Source organism: Peromyscus leucopus, chromosome 5, assembly GCF_004664715.2.
Source record: "Peromyscus leucopus breed LL Stock chromosome 5, UCI_PerLeu_2.1, whole genome shotgun sequence".
NCBI classification, from domain to species: domain Eukaryota; kingdom Metazoa; phylum Chordata; class Mammalia; order Rodentia; family Cricetidae; genus Peromyscus; species Peromyscus leucopus.
This window is the reverse complement of record NC_051067.1, coordinates 23241916-23258361: the sequence shown is the minus strand read 5'-3', so window position 1 is coordinate 23258361 and position 16446 is coordinate 23241916. Positions and strand designations below refer to the sequence as shown.

Below are 16446 nucleotides of genomic sequence, written 5' to 3'. Positions count from 1 at the left end.
TTAACAAGCCTTGAGCAGGGAGAGGAGAGGAAGGGCCCTAATGCCTCCTTTAACTCTCAAGAACTCTAAGCACATCTCAGGTTGAAAATGGACTGTAACGATCTGTTTCTCACCCTCAAACAAGGTGAAAGGTTAAGGAATTTAATCGATAATTGGCACTCTGGATTTTAAAATGTATATTAACCCATCTCTCCCCAAAAATTTCCAGTGAAGATTGAACTTCACTCAGTAACATCCTAAAACGAAAATGACCCCCTGAACCGAGGACTCGTGACATGGTTCAGTGGGTAAAAAGGACCTACTGCCAAGCCTGAGGACTGGAGTACAACCCCCGGACCCAGCAGAAGGAGAACAAGCAAGTTGTCCTCTGAACACACATGAAGGAAAGAAAGAAAGAAAGAAAGAAAGAAAGAAAGAAAGAAAGAAAGAAAGAAAGAAAGAAAGAAAGAAAGAAAGAAAGAGAGAGAGAGAGAAAGAAAGAGAGAAAGAGAGAGAGGGAGGGAGGGAGGAAGAAAGAGAGAGAGAGAGAGAGAGAGAGAGAGAGAGAGAGAGAGAGAGAGAAAGAAAGAAACCCTGTGGTGTGTTACATTTGTTTATGCTGTGGAACATTTGTTTTAGTGATGCAAAGATAAGTTGCATTCTTTTATGTTGCGTTTGTTTAACTCTGTGAAGCTGTGTTACTGTGCCTGTCTAAAACACCTGATGGTCTGATAAAGAGCTGAACAGCCAACAGGAGGCAGGAGAAAGGACAGGCGGGGCTGGCAGCCAGAGAGGATAAATAGAGGGAGAAATCTGGGAGGAAAAGGAGAAAGAGTAAGAGGATAAGGAGAGGAGGACACTAGGGATCAGCCACCCAGCCAGCCACCCAGTCACACAGCCACACAGCCACAGAGTAAGAGTGAAAGTAAGATATACAGAAGAAAAGGGAAAAGAAGCAAAACGTAGACAAGATAATTTAAGAAAAGCTGGCAAGAAACAAGCCAAGCTGAGGCCTGACATTCATAAGTAAGAATAAGTCTCCGTGTGTGATTTATTTGAGAGCTGAGTGGCGGGCCCTCCCAAAAAGCAAAAACAAACAATAACAACCCTGGACCATGTACAGTTGCAAGTGTGTGAAAACTTTTCTTCTGATATTAAAGAGTAACTAAACAAATTAAGAAGTTTTTTTTTTTTTAAATTTCATCTACTTTTGAGAAAAACTCTCATTATGTAACTCGTGCTAGCCTCGAACTCCTGACCTTCCTGTCTGTCCCCAAGGGCTGAGATGACAGGTGTGCACTCCCACCTCCAGCCTTTGTTGAAACTTAGTGGAGTCTCGTTCCTCAGCTGGTGATGCATTGGCCAAACGGAGTAAAGCACCCACTGGTCCATTGCAGACTGGTCTTTAAGACGCAGGGAGACTGGGGGCCCGGGCCTGGTGACCCTGCAGCAGGGTGGTCTGCTCCTCTGACCACTGTTCTAACTGAGCGGAACGTTGAAACTGGGAGAAGGGAGGTGATGTTCCTTCCTGGCACTCTCTCAAGCTCAGTCTCAGCCTTGAACAGAACTCAATCCACAGCGGCCATCTTCAGTTTCTGTAACGTCAAAAATCCAATTGTGAACTTGATGAGGACTAGACCTTTTCCCTACAATATAATGCCAGTGTATAAGATAAGATATATACCCACAATATAATGCCAGTGTATAAGATAAGATATATCCCCACAATATAATGCCAGCGTGTAAGATATATCTGACGCATAAAATATATCCAACCTATAAAACACTTCTAACAGCTAAACTTGGTTATCAACTTGACATATCAGGAACAAAGAACCCTCAGTTGAAGAATTGCTTCCATCAGACTGGCCAGTGGGCATGTTTATGGGGCATTTTCTTGATTGCTAATGATGTAGGAGGGTCCAAAATATTGTGGGCGGTACTATACCTAGGCAGGTGGACCTGGACTGTATAAGAAAGGTCATTGAACATGAACCAAGGAACAAGGGACTAATGAGCATTCCTCCATAGTCTGTGTTTCAGTTCCTGTCTCCAGGTTCTTACTTGAGTTCCTGACTAGCCTTTCCTTGGTGATGGATTGTGTTAGACCTGAGAAAAAACCATTCCCATGGCTGTCTGATTAAAGCAAGCTGTATTTAGAAGTGCACAAGGAACCGGCCAGACTACCTCTCCCTAAGTCGGGGTTTCAGCGAGCAGTCCCTCACTGTCTTTTGAGGCCCCTTTTATGAGGAAGGGTTGGGGTTGAGATTAATGGGCTAGTAAGACCTGGACAGAAGAGTCAGGGACTCAGTGTCAAGGCTGCCTCTGAGGTAGATAAATGTCATAGTATCACCTGGACAGAAGCGTGGAGGACTCAGGACTCCAGAATGTCTTTGGGGTAGATAACTACAAGAATCCATCATCTGGGAGGGGAGTCATCACGGGTATTCAGGAGTTGAGCAAGGCAAAAGGGGTGGGTGTATATCATGGTGTCACAAGACAGTGTAGGTTGAAAAACATGGTTTGCAGGACACATAGGGCTTAGGAATCAGAAACTTACTCTTGTAAGGTAGGAAGACTTAACAATGTATTAACACTGTGGCTCCTTAACAACAATGTGGCTCCTGTTCCGGTTTCACATAAGCTGTAAGATGAAATAAACCCTGTCCTCCCCAAGTTGCTTTTGATCATGGCATCTATAAACAGCAACAGAAAACTAGAACAACACCCCATCTAAAAATATAAATATACCCAAGTCAAACCTGATGATTTTCTTCAGCGAAGTGGGGCTGTCGACGCTCTTGTGGTTTGGGGCTCGCCTCCTTCCTTAGCTTAGCCCATGAAGCCTGCAGCAGCCAGGGACTTGTCTGTGTGCAGAGGAAGGCAGGACTCTCACTAGTACAGAAGCGCCCAGGATCTTTCCGCTCCAGCCCCAGCCTTACATGTCTTAGCTGTACGTGACAAGACCGGCTTCTCTTACCCTTCCTGGTTGCCCTCTTTCCAGCCATCTTAAGTGAACTCACGGAACCTGATCATTTTCTACCCATTATCCTTTCTTCCCCGTGGCTTGTCTTCAAGATCTAAAATTAGCTTGGGCATCACTGACCAGCCCTGAGCACAGTGGGGGTTGGGCAGGGGAGTGTGATAGCCGCCTTGCCGCCACAGTCTTCCCAGTACCACAGGACATCAGTGCAGTTTTTCTTTAGAACTGAAAAAAAAAAAAATGAGACTCGTGCGTGACTTAGCTCTGAAGGGAAATCCAAATCCAGAAGCTGATAACTTGGGGAGTCCTTTCCAGCCTGAGATAGAGGGGGTGGGATGGGGCTTGTCTTCTCAAATTTCACCCAGACTGAGCTTGGGAGCATGAGAACACATGACTACTAGATGTTCCAAGCCTGTGGAGAACCCGCCTCCCTTCACCCAATCCAGGGAACTTTTTAACCAGGCTTCCCGGCTATTTTAAAACTCTGGTGCTTCAGGCTATTTCCTGTGGCTGCTAACACCGGGGAGAGTAAGAAAGGACTCGAAATTCAACTGCAGTAAAAATGTAAGTAAGTAAGGGAGGAGGGAGGAGGGAGGAGAGTAGGAAATGAACCCAGCAAGATGCCGGTGAACTTCATATTAAAAAATGAGTTTAATCTAGGTTCTGCTCTCTCTGAAACCTCACCAGACTTTCCTAGATTCAGAAAGTTCCAAACAGTTTATTTGGCTTCGGATTTGGGCTCAGAAGTGATGTCAGGATGAACTGAATTGTGGGAAAGCTACTCTGGGCAGCCTAGGTGAGACTGAGGGGATCCCCTCCCACAGGTGCTGAATTCAGCTTTCAGTACAGCTGTCTTGAGGTAGTAAAAATTGATTAATGTCCTTCAGTGAGAGTTTATGAGTGTGCCCTAAGGACGTAGTAATATGTTCATCTGAACTCTGAAACATGCGCACACCCTGAGATTTATTGAATGGTTAGCAGGTCTATACTGGTTCCTGACTTCTTTTATTCTGATTGGTCACCTCTTGAACTTGGAATGTGGGGTGTTGACTTTGATCTAATGTTCAAGCTAGATCGAACCATCTCTGTTCCTTTGGGTCACTTATTGCCCTGCCCTGTTGGGAGAGCATAGTGTTTTGGTGGGAGCTCCACCTCAGCCCCTGGCACCCTGGCAACCATATACCTGCAGTCTGGAATGTTCTGGTGGAAGCTCCACCTCAACTCCCCTCCCCCATCTCTTTCCCAAACTCGCCCCCTCAAAGTCTGCCAAACAGGGCTCCTCTCCCAGAGATGCTCAGGACCACTCCCATAGGGTATTTAAGCTGCATCTCAGAAAACAGAAACGTGGTTTTCTGGTTTCTCGTCCCTGTCTCCTCTCTGGGGGGCTGGAGAGTCACCCAGAACACTTTACCCATCAAACCGGGGCTTTTTCTAATTCAGTCTGATTTGGATTGCTGCATTAGCAGAGAGGCTTCTCAGGGTGCAAAATCTTTTCATATAGAACTCAGGATCTAGAAAACTGGCTCCAGATAGGATGGGGTCGCAGAGATGGCTCAGGGGGCTATACTGTGCTCACAGAGGACTTGGGTTTGGTTGCCAGCACCCACGGGGCAGTACACAACTGTCCATAACTCCAGTTTCTGGGAGTCTAACAAACAACCTCTTCTGGCCTTCTCAAGCTCCAGACACACATACACTACACATACAAAAATGTGGGTGAAACATTTATACACATCAAGTAAAAATAAACCTAAAGAAAATATAATCATCTTCATTTTTTATTATTTATGGGTGTGTGTGCATGCATGCATATGTGCCTCTGTGTACGTATGGAAGTCAAAGGACAACCTATGGAAGTCTGTAGCTAGAGTTTTCCTGCCTTGCCCACAGTCAGGACAAATCTTTGTCACCCGCCAGTCCCACAGCCGCTCAGACCCGACCAAGTAAACACAGAGACTTATATTGCTTACAAACTGTATGGCGTGGCAGGCTTCTTGCTAACTGTTCATATAACTTAAATTAACCCATTTTTATAAATCTATACCTTGCCACGTGGCTGGTGGCTTACCAGAGTCTTTACATGCTGCTTGTCCTGGCGGTGGCTGCAGTGTCTCCCGCCTCAGCCTTCTGCTTCCCAGAATTCTCCTCTCTCCTTGTCCCACCTACTTCCTGCCTGGCAACCTACTTCCTGCCTGGTCACTGGCCATCAGTGTTTTATTTATATAGAGCGATATCCACAGCACTTCCCCTTTTTTTCTTTTTTTAAAAAGGAAGGTTTTAACTTTAACATGGTAAAATTACATATAACAAAACAATTACCGAGCAAGAATTATAGTTACAATATTAAAGAAGATGTCCTATCTATCTTATATTTGTGAGTTTAAGGTTTTATATCTAACTTATCTTTTATCATAACTGAGGAAATTACAACTATCTAGTTTTCAACCACATCAAAGACTTGAGAAGGAACATAATGGTACCTGAGAAATGGTAGATGGATGCAAGCAACTTTCGGGAATCTTGCAAAAGTAGATCAAGACAGCTGGCAGCCTGGACAGTCACCTAATGTTTCTCAGCATTGTTGGTGCATTTAAGTTGGCTACAGGCCTAGAGTATCTGACAGACCATTTTTAGAAGCAGGAATTCTGAGAGACCATCTTACCCTGTCTTGGCAGAGTACAGTGGTCGCTTTCCTTGTGTCCTGCATGTCCAGAAAGGACAGCATTATATTTGTACTGTCAGCCATCAAGGCAAGGGCAGTTCTTTGCCCAGTAGGTCATTTTGTGCCAAAAAGACAAACTTCCAAATGGAAATGTCTTAGAAGCCCAACATTCTTTCGGGATCAATTGGTGCAGCCAGGAGCAATTGTGTCTCACGTCAACAGAATTCTAAGTTATTTAAATGCCATATTCTCTAGGTCTATGAAGTGTTTGAAGATTACCTATCTATTTGAAATATATCTATGTATACCTAGGAGACTTAACTAACATGGCTACAAATATGATTATCATAGATGACTAATTATTAATCTATTTTTAATTATCCATTACAATTTTAAATGTGTTACATAAACATAGTACCTCAAACAAGAATAGAAATATATATGTACAGTATAACAAAATTAACTTCAAGTTTGTATCAATAAACAAAAATTTATACCAATGTAAAACATTTTAAACATAAACTAAAATCTATACCAATGTTAAACATTTTAAACAAGTTGTTCTTTAAAAGTAGGTTCATTAATCTACCCTTTTATCTTATCATCTCTATATCCTCCTATATATCTACATCATATCTCCTTTTCTTTTTTAGAAAGAGATCACATTTATAATCAACCTGTTTTAAATAAAAATATTGGTTTTTCTCTGTCCCACACCAGAGGGCTCTTCTGATTTGGGACACAAGAATCTCTTAACCATTTTTTTTAAAAGCAATATGTCTGGAATTAGAGGGGGAGTGAGCCAATTCTACCTCTAAAGCCAGCTTGGTATATTTGGGAATTTGGGCGTAGCATCTCTTACTACTTCCTGCTGGAGGGGGGTGCTGTATCTTATGGGGACGCAAAGAAAATTTTAGGCCTATGGGCTAGTCCATGAGGCTGTATTGTGTGAACCAGTTGCCTTGAAACTGCTCTGGATGTTGGATCATCTGGGCCATGGTGTCATCGGAGACCTTTCAGGGGGTCTTGGCTGGTGAAACCTGATGTATCTTAATCTGAAACAAATCCACAGCCTCTGGCTTTCTGTGGAAACAAAAGCAGAACCTCTTTTCCAAAGCAACATATCCTTAAATCCAAATTTTGAAGTCAAGGTACCTTTAAAATATACATTTTGGCATAACTCAACAGCTTTTGTAATCAAATGTTTTTCTTCAGTTACAAATATCAAAGACAACATAATCCATATTCTCTGTGTGGTAGCCATCTTTACATGGCTTATTTTTTATATTACCTTGAGCCTATTGCTTTAAACTGCACCATTCTAAGACTGAAAAGGTGCAGTGGCTGCTGGCTCCGCCCACTTCAGCTTCCCAACATAGCAGTGGTACGTTTTTCTGCCAGCTCTGGGAGTCATCAAGTCTCAGAAATAGTGGGTCTAAGCTTTTATCAAAGCAGCGTGTAGCCCAGAAACCTCTTTTTTTTTTTTTTTTTTTTTTTTTAATACTAGTAAAGATTAAATCTACCACATAGCATACTGTGCTGCTGGCAGATGCCTCATTCCCATCATACTGCTGGTCAAATGTACACACCAGGAACCCACCAGTTTTCAAACCTGCGTTTTGCGGCGTCTAGCTGCCCATATGAGACAAGAAGCAGGAACCTGGTTTTGGCTCTGTTTAGAATTGGTTATTAAATATTCTCAGGTTTAAGGTGGAAACTTGAGCCATTGGGCGCCATTTGTAGCTAGAGTTTTCCTGCCTTGCCCACAGTCAGGACAAATCTCTGTCACCCGCCAGTCCCACAGCCGCTCAGACCCGACCAACCTACTTCCTGCCTGGTCACTGGCCATCAGTGTTTTATTTATATAGAGCGATATCCACAGCACTTCCCCTTTTTTTCTTTTTTTAAAAAGGAAGGTTTTAACTTTAACATGGTAAAATTACATATAACAAAACAATTACCGAGCAAGAATTATAGTTACAATATTAAAGAAGATGTCCTATCTATCTTATATTTGTGAGTTTAAGGTTTTATATCTAACTTATCTTTTATCATAACTGAGGAAATTACAACTATCTAGTTTTCAACCACATCAAAGACTTGAGAAGGAACATAATGGTACCTGAGAAATGGTAGATGGATGCAAGCAACTTTCGGGAATCTTGCAAGAGTAGACCAAGACAGCTGGCAGCCTGGACAGTCACCTAATGTTTTTCAGCATTGTTGGTGCATTTAAGTTGGCTACAGGCCTAGAGTATCTGACAGACCATTTTCAGAAGCAGGATTTCTGAGAGACCATCTTATCCTGTCTTGGCAGAGTACAGTGGTCGCTTTCCTTGTGTCCCGCTTGTCCAGAAAGGAGAGCATTGCATTTGTACTGTCAGCCATCAAGGCAAGGGCAGTTCTTTGCCCAGTAGGCCATTTTGTGCCAAAAAGACAAAAGATGAAGTACAAATTAGAGACATTGTTTTCCTCTTTGGAAAGATTTGTTTCTGTATTGAGGGAGTGATGTGTTCCAAAGCATTCTGGATGGACACCTGAAAGGTCCTCAAGGAAGGAGCTATTTGCATTGGAATCATGCAGACCAGGAGGCTATCTACAGCTGCATCACACGAGGCCCAACCAGTTCCTAGAGGAACTAGAGACTGTCACAGTCCTAAGGATTTACCCACAGCTCCTTTCTGGTTATCTGATGCATGTGACAAAGAGCTGGGAATGGTCACGATGACATTGCTTTCAGCTGTGGGAAATCAAGCCTCAGTGACCCTGGCCTTGTACTCTAAAAGAGCAAATTATGAAGTCAGTGAGAAGAGCCACTATGAAGGGCCATGTACTAACATCTCTGGTTTAAACAACAAGATATAAACTTGCATTTTCTGTTTGTTTTGGCATTTCCTTATCTTTTAGTTTAGTTTAGTCTAAAGTCACATTTACTTGTTTATTGTGTATGCGTCTGTGCAAGCACACAAGTACACGCAGATGAGAGGACAACGTTCAGAAGTCACTTCTCTCCTGCTACCATGTGGATTCCAGGGATTAAACTCCAGTCATCAAGGTCTGGCAACAAGCCCTTACCCACTGAGCCCTCTTTCCAGTCATTGTTTTTTTTTTTTTTTTTAAATGCTGGGAATTGAACCCATGATTCACAGCATGCTAAGTAAGTGGCCAACCAATGAGCTACACTGGGAATTCTTGTGTTTTTAATCAAAATGTGCATGTCTGTGAGTAGGGGCTCAGATCGAAATATGAAAACGACAATATTATGCTGGCTCTATAACTAAGATACATTGGAAAAGCAGGGATGTTTAATGAGACACATTTGCAGACACAAATATCTATCTCTTATAAACCATCGTGTCTGGAATCTCTCACTAAAGTGAGCAAGGAAACTGGGAAATGAAAGCTTAAGCTTTCAGTCGGTGTCTGATTGCTGTGTACAAATGATGTGGAGAGCAACAGACAGATGAGGACACACGAGTGCCAGTCCTTAGAGAGATCCTTTCACACTACATGCCATTGGCTGCCAAATGATACGGAACTCATCAGTGGATTCTAACATGTAATACACTTGGCTTGGACTCCAGGATGGGTACTGGAGGAGTAAGATTTCAAAGGAAAAGACAGTAGCAATGTCATTTTCTGGAAGTATGGGTGTTAGGGGATCTCCCCCGCCCTCTGCCGTGTGTGTGTGTGTGTGTGTGTGTGTGTGTGTGTGTGTGTGTGTGTGTTTCCTGTTCATTGTGGTACACTTCTACTTCTCCTGTCTCAACTTCATTTGGTAAAGGATTCTCTTATACATTATCTGAAGTTTATCTCATGTTTGACCTATGGTGATAAAAACCACTCTTATCCATTGTACACCAGGACACACCTTTTAAACTGTTTACAGATCTGAACTGGATATAGTGACACACACTTGGAGTCCCAGCTCCATCGAGATTAACATGGGAAAGAAGTCAGTCTGAGGAGGAAGACCGGAAGCCCTTCCTTACCCCAGCTTCATCTTCCGAAGAGCTTGTGTAGAAACAAAGCCCTCAGACTATAACCCAGAGAGGAAGGGGATTCTAAAGGCTCATAAGCTGCCTGTCAGGATTCTTTCCTAGGCTCCCTAGCCCACATCCGTTCTCGGGCTCTCTAGCCCACATCCGTTCTCAGCATGCACTGTCCTTTTCTGTTTATGTCTACCCTGCGCCTAACTTAAAAGGTGAGATGCCCCCCACGGTTCCCTCCTCCTGGCAGCGGCTGGGATTCTACACTGTGTTCTTCTCTTAAACACAATGAAGTAGTCCTGGCATTTCTTTCTGAGCCTTTTCATTTTGTTTTAGTGGTGTTTTGTTTTGTTTTGTTTTGTTTTGTTTTGAGACAGGATTTCTTTTTGTAACCCTAGCTGTCCTGGAACTACTCACTCTGTCGACCAGGCTGACCTCAAACTCACAGACATCCACCTGCCTCTGCATTCCAAGTGCTGGGATTAAAAGCATGGACCACCACCCACCGGTCTCTGAGTCCATTTCTAAATTCTTGTATGAATGAGACTAAGAACCTCAAAAGGGAGCCTCAGTTTCCTGGTAAAACTAAAGAGTCCAAGGAGGGAAAATCAGGTGAGGTCAGTCATTAGAGGTCAGCCTGGGCAGTAAATAAATAACCAAAGCTTCCAAATCAGAAAGTCTCTACGCCTGTACTATTTAAAACTGACTTGGCTCCTCTCTTCTCCGGGCATCAGAGCACTCCACCTGTAACCTGTGTGGGGGAACACAGAACAAATTTGACATTCAGTAACTTTAGCTTCCAGGGAATTTGGGGGTGATGGGAAAATGTTGGTTCTTTGGTGTTTGTTTGTTTGTCTGTCTGTTTGTTTTGAACAGTTAGCCTTTATTCAGAATGTCCCAGTTGCTTTGTGTGAGTCAGATGGTGAGGTCTGAGTAGGAGTTAGTATGCCTTTTTAAGGACCTTCCCTAGCAGCACAGCAAATCAAGCTCAAGAAAGAATTTGGCTCCTCGGGCAGTCAGTCATCCACCTTGCTTTAGAGCAAGCCCAGCCAGTGAGGAAAGGGGCGGGGAGTAAGGGTGGAAAACAGCAGGGTTATGCAATTCATTGTCAAGCATGACTTTTTTTTTTTTTTAATTGACAGCGTCTCTCCAGGCAGTGTTCACATGCTCCAGACTCAAGCGTTTAGCTGGGCCAAGCTGGTTAAGCAAACAAACTGCAGTCATTTGAATGCAATGATTAACAGGAAGCGGAGAGAGCAGGCAGTTACCACCAGCCTTTCACGGAGAGAAGAGGCTTGACTCAGAGTTTCAGAGCAATGCATCGCCCAAAGATCACTGATAGTGATTTTCCTGTGGGGACAGGTAGGGTCACTGGCCCCAGGAGCCTCCCTGGGGTGTGGCAATTTTGTGTAGTAATGGGTTGTAAGTTGGTTGGAGGCTGGGCAATGGAGCTGCAACGGAAGTCTGTCCATTAAAAATGAAAATATAAGCAAGCTAGGAAGAGGGAAGGGAGAGGAGAAAGGACCAAGGAGCTTCTCGAGGCTCATCAGAAGCGCATCCAGGTGGGACGATGTCCAGACTTGGAGAAAATGTAAGTTAAAGGAAGCTTCGCTCCTCATCCCATCTCTAAAGACATTTGGCTGGTTTCCTGGAAAATGGGCTCCTGGAACTACTGTCTTTTTGGTCTGTCTCTTCTTGCTGCCTTGACGTTTGTATTTATTTACAACAGCAAACTGTGGGTGAACAATCACTTCCCAAGGGCAATTGCCAATGTGTCAGTCTTAGCAGAAGTCTGTTTTCAAATGTTCCGTGGGGAGAGTTTGTACACAGCAGACAGCCCAAGGAAAACAACCCTGGAAAACTTCACCTGTTCTGAGTACAGGGTTCAGAATCACTACATAACAGAAACTCTCTCTGAAGAAGAAGCTGGCTTCCCTTTGGCATTCACACTGACCATCCACAAAGATTTTGACACTTTTGAGAGACTCTTCAGGGCGATTTACATGCCCCAGAACATCTACTGCGTGCATGTGGATAGGAAGGCGCCGGAGACCTTCAAAGATGCTGTCCAGCAGCTACTAAGCTGTTTCCCCAACGCCTTCCTGGCCTCTAAGATGGAACCTGTAGTCTATGGTGGCTTCTCCCGGCTCCAAGCTGACCTGAACTGCATGAAAGATTTGGTGGCCTCCGAGGTCCCATGGAAGTATGTCCTCAACACCTGCGGGCAGGACTTTCCCCTGAAAACCAACAAGGAAATCGTTCAGTACCTGAAAGGGTTCATTGGGAAGAATCTCACCCCGGGAGTGCTGCCTCCAGCTCATGTAATCGGAAGGACCAAGTACGTCCACCAGGAACTGTTAAATCATAGAAATCCCTACGTGCACAATACAGCAAGATTAAAAGCTCCCCCTCCTCACAATATGACCATTTACTTCGGCACTGCCTATGTGGCCCTCACCCGTGAGTTTGCTAACTTTGTCCTCAAAGACCAGCGCTCATTGGACTTAATCTCCTGGTCCAAGGACACCTACAGTCCTGATGAGCATTTCTGGGTGACACTCAATAGGATTCCCGGTATGTATATTCTGTTTCTCTCTCCCACTCACATCTTCCTATCAACAGTGTTATTATTATTATTATTTTAAGAGACTTGGTTTCACTGTGTCCAGCCCAAGCTTGCCTGGAACTCCTGAGCTGCTGTGACTTCCTGAGTATCTGGGTGATTACAGTGATGAGCCACTGTACCTGTCTTCATTTTTATTAATATATATGACATGATCAATGCTGAGTAAGCTTCTCAAAAGACGGTAAAGACAAACAAAAAACAAACGTTGGGTTTTTTTTTTGTTGTTTTTTTTTTTGTTTTTTTTTTTTTTGAGATGGGGAGTTTTGAAACAGGGTTTCTTTGTGCAGCTATGGCTATCCTGGAACTCACTCTGTACAACAGGCTGGTTGGCCTTGAACTCAGAGATTTGCCAGCCTCTGGTCCTGAGTGCTAGGATCAAATGTGTGTACCACCGTGCCTGGCAGTAAAAAGTGATTGAAAATAACAAACTTCTTGGCAGTTTCAAATGTTAGTTTTTTGAGTGTGGAATATTTATTTGTTGATTTTTTTCTCCAAATATGATATATATATATATATATATATATATATATATATTGCAGTTACAAAGAAAGGACCAATTACTTTATTACTTAATTTGAAAGGTAATTTTACAAGAAATCACAAACATAAACCTTTATATATGAAAAATAATCAGTCAGCTCTACTTTAAATCTTTAGGGCGCATACACACTCAATAGTTTTGTTTTTTTTTTTAAAGTGTTAGGAAACAATTTATTTTAGAATGGATCAAATACAGCACTATTGTGACCTGGAGTTGCCAGGTTTAATTCAGAAGGTTGAGTTGGAGGTTCACCAGTTCCAGGCCAGTCTATGATACATAGCAAGACATTGCTTCAGAACCAGACAAAACAAAACAGGACAATAAGAGTAACAAAAACAATTTAACAATGAAAGTGCTTTTCCATATATTATTCAAATGAACTATTACAGTGTTAGCATATATCCATATAAGCATATTCTTTTTTAATTCTGATCTTAAGTGAAGGAGGGGCTGTTCAGCAGAAATCTTGACAAACTCCAAACCCTGTGAAGTTTCTCAATTTGGAAATAATCTCACTTTCATTTCTAGGATGTAGGACGAGCAGATAATATGAAAGAAGCCATGGTCAGTGCTCATTGTGAATCTAGAATGCAGAGTTACATCTTGAAAAAAAAAAAAAGTATTCCCTGTGTGTTCTCATAAAAGGACAAAACAAGTCCTTAGCATTCTTTAACCCAACACTAGGAATAAGGTAAAGAATTCAATAGTGCGTCCTCATGATTTTTTTTAATTACTAGTTTTATTGGCAAACGGTGATGTTATACATTGATGAGTACAATGTGTTTTGCTATGAGAAAACAGTATGGGCTGAGTGACAAGCTACTTAGCATACCTTGCTTGCCTATCATTTCTGGGGGGCGACCCTGGAAAATTGCTGTCTTGGTTGATGTACAGTTGCCAGTCACTCTTCTATGCGGTCTCCTCTAACCTATTCCTCTCTCTGTCTGGGAGTTTGAACCCGTTGATCTTCAACTCTCTATTCCCTCTCTACAGCAACTATTCTGCTCTATCAGTTCCTTTTTATTTTTCTTTTAGGGTTCACATGTCTGTGAAATCATATGGTATTTTGTCTGTCAGTGTCTGGCTTTGTTCAGGTTGTATATTTCCCCGACTCATCCATGTAGTTACAAACAACCAGATTCCCCCTTTTGTTGTTGGGTTTGTTTTTTTGTTTTTTTGTTTTTTTTTTTTTTACTTTTTTGGGGGGCCTGCCACCCAGCTCCCAAATAAATCACTCACAGAGGCTTATTCTTAGTCTTAAATGCCCAGCCTTAGCTTGGCTCGTTTCTTGCCATCTTTCCTTAACAAGTTATCCTATCTACCTTCTGCTCTGGGCTTTTCCCATTCTCTTACTTCTTTAAATCTTACTCTTACTCTGTGGCTTGCTGTGTAGCTGGGTGGCTGGCTCCTGGAGTCCTCTTCCTCCTCTGGCTCCTTCTTCTTCTAGATTTCTCTTCTTCCAGATTTCTCCTTCATTATATTCTCTCTGTCTGCCAGCCCCACCTATCCTTTCTCCTGCCTTGCATTGGCCATTCAGTTCTTTATTAGATCATCAGGTGTTTTAGACAGGCACAGTAACACAGCTTCACAGTGTTAAACAAATGCAACATAAACAAAAGTACCACACCTTAAAATATTATTCTATAACATACTTTTAAAAGACTGATTCCTATTCTATTTTGTATCTATCTATCACATTGCTGTTAATGTAAACAGACTGGGAGATATGACTCAAGCCTGTTTTATAGATGATGAAAAAATGGATTAGCAGAGTCAAGATGGAAACTTTATTGTGTGGTTTGGTTTTGCTGATCTCTCCCACTCTGGAACCATAGACCCATCCTAGATGTGGGTTTTCTTTTTACACAAGGCAAGAGGCTGAGTAAATGCTAACTACTCAAAAGGGAAAAAAATTAAAACGAATTCCTATTTTAAAGTATCATCATTATGAGGCAGGGAGAGGCGGCACACACATCATTAGTCCTAGCATTTGGGAAACAAAGGCAGGCTGGACTCTATAAATTCAAGGACAGGTGGTTTACATGGTGAGTACCTGGCCATCTAGGACTACAATGGGATTCTCTCAGGAGAGAGAGAGAGAGAGAGGGAGAGAGAGAGAGAGAGAGAGAGAGAGAGAGAGAGAGAGAGAGAGAGAGAGGCACTATAGTGTTGGAGAGAGGGCTGAATAATTAAGAGCTTGTACTACTCTCGCAGAGAACTCAAGTTCAGATCTCAACATTGGGCAGCTCACATCTACTGGTAGCTGCAGCTCCAGAGAATCTGACGCCCTCTTCTGGTACCCAAGGACACTTTACTCACATGCAGACACCCACACACAGATACACACACGTACATATAATTAAAGTAAAAACAAACTATTTATTGGAAAAGGGAATAAAATTAAGATTAAATAATATAAATGCAATTTGATGGCTAAATTCTGGTCCTTTTAAATGGGAAGTAGATTGATCACCGTGTCTATAATTTTAGCATTTGGGAGATGGAAGGATCAAAAGTTCAAGGTCATTCTGAGTGACACTAAGAGTTCAAGGCCAGCCTAGTCTACATGAGTTGCCTGTCTCCAAAAGCCAAAACTTAAAAAACAAAGTGGGAAGCTGGGCGTCGGTGGTGCACACCTTTAATCCCAGCACTGGGGAGGCAGAGGCAGGAGGATCTCTGTGAGTTCAAGGCCAGCCTAGTCTACATGAGTGTCTGTCTCCAAAAACCAAAACAAAAAAAACAAAGTGGGAAACTGGGCGTCGGTGGTGCACACCTTTAATCCCAGCACTCGGGAGGCAGAGCCAGGAGGATCTCTGTGAATTTGAGGCCAGACTGGTCTACAGAGTGAGTTCCAGGAAAGGCGCAAAGCTACACAGAGAAACCCTGTCTCGGAAAAAAAAAAAAGTGGGAGAATGATACAACCTTTTATTTCTCTTCTTTTCTTTTCCTTCCTTCCTTCCTTCCTTCCTTCCTTCCTTCCTTCCTTCCTTCCTTCCTTCCTTCCTTCCTTTCCTTCCTTCCTTCCTTCCTTCCTTCCTTTTTTTCTTTCTTTCTTTCTTTTTTTATGAGCATGTTCCTTCCTGGAATTATATTAGAAACATAAACAACCCCAAGGAGTTCTAGACCAGTACCTTCTCAGTTGACACAAAGACACTTCAAATCTGTTAGACCACACACTCATCTCTCAGCAGCAAAGATACAGTGATAAGCTGCAGTCTCCTAAACTTCATCTTTTAAAGCTGATCTTTTTGTTCCTCTTTTTGTTTTTTGTTTTTCAAGACAGGGTTTCTCTGTATAGCTCTGGATATCCTGGAACTTACCCTAGGCTGGCCAAACTCAGAGATCCACCAGCCTCCGTCTCATGAGTGCTGGGATTAAAGACGTGCACCACCACCATCTAACTAAAACTGATTTTCTAGTGTGTATATCAGTTGCTCCTGAATTAGTTCTACCTTCCTTGACACAAGTTCCAAATGAGTTGAGCAGTCTCATGTTGTTTACAGTGAATGCAGTCAGTTCTATTTTAATTCAACTCTGAATAGTAGTAGAGACAGAGTTCATGAGAAGTGACGAGAGCTGGGCTTGGCAGGGCACACCTTTCATTCCCGTGCTCGGGAGGCAGGGGCAGTTGGATTGCTGTAAGGCCAACCTGGTCTACATAGTACG

The 16446-nt window shown here is 42.7% G+C and overlaps 1 protein-coding gene and 1 long non-coding RNA gene across 2 annotated transcripts in view; one reads left to right on the top strand and one right to left on the bottom strand.

The window, feature by feature from the left end:
- Positions 1–1161: 1161 nt before the first annotated feature.
- Positions 1162–3228, bottom strand: LOC114692112. Its single transcript, XR_003734346.2, has 2 exons — positions 2742–3228; positions 1162–1574 (listed from the first exon to the last, which is right to left on the bottom strand). It is a non-coding gene; the product is annotated as an uncharacterized LOC114692112 (long non-coding RNA).
- Positions 3229–3384: 156 nt separating this feature from the next.
- LOC114692111 (N-acetyllactosaminide beta-1,6-N-acetylglucosaminyl-transferase-like) overlaps positions 3385–16446 on the top strand; it is a 110663-nt gene continuing 97601 nt past the window's right edge. Inside the window, exons 1-2 of the mRNA XM_028867771.2 lie at positions 3385–3526; positions 10756–12187. Of these exons, the coding sequence (XP_028723604.1) occupies positions 11269–12187 (919 nt within the window). The 5' untranslated portion in view covers positions 3385–3526; positions 10756–11268. The remainder of the gene's footprint in view (positions 3527–10755; positions 12188–16446) is intronic.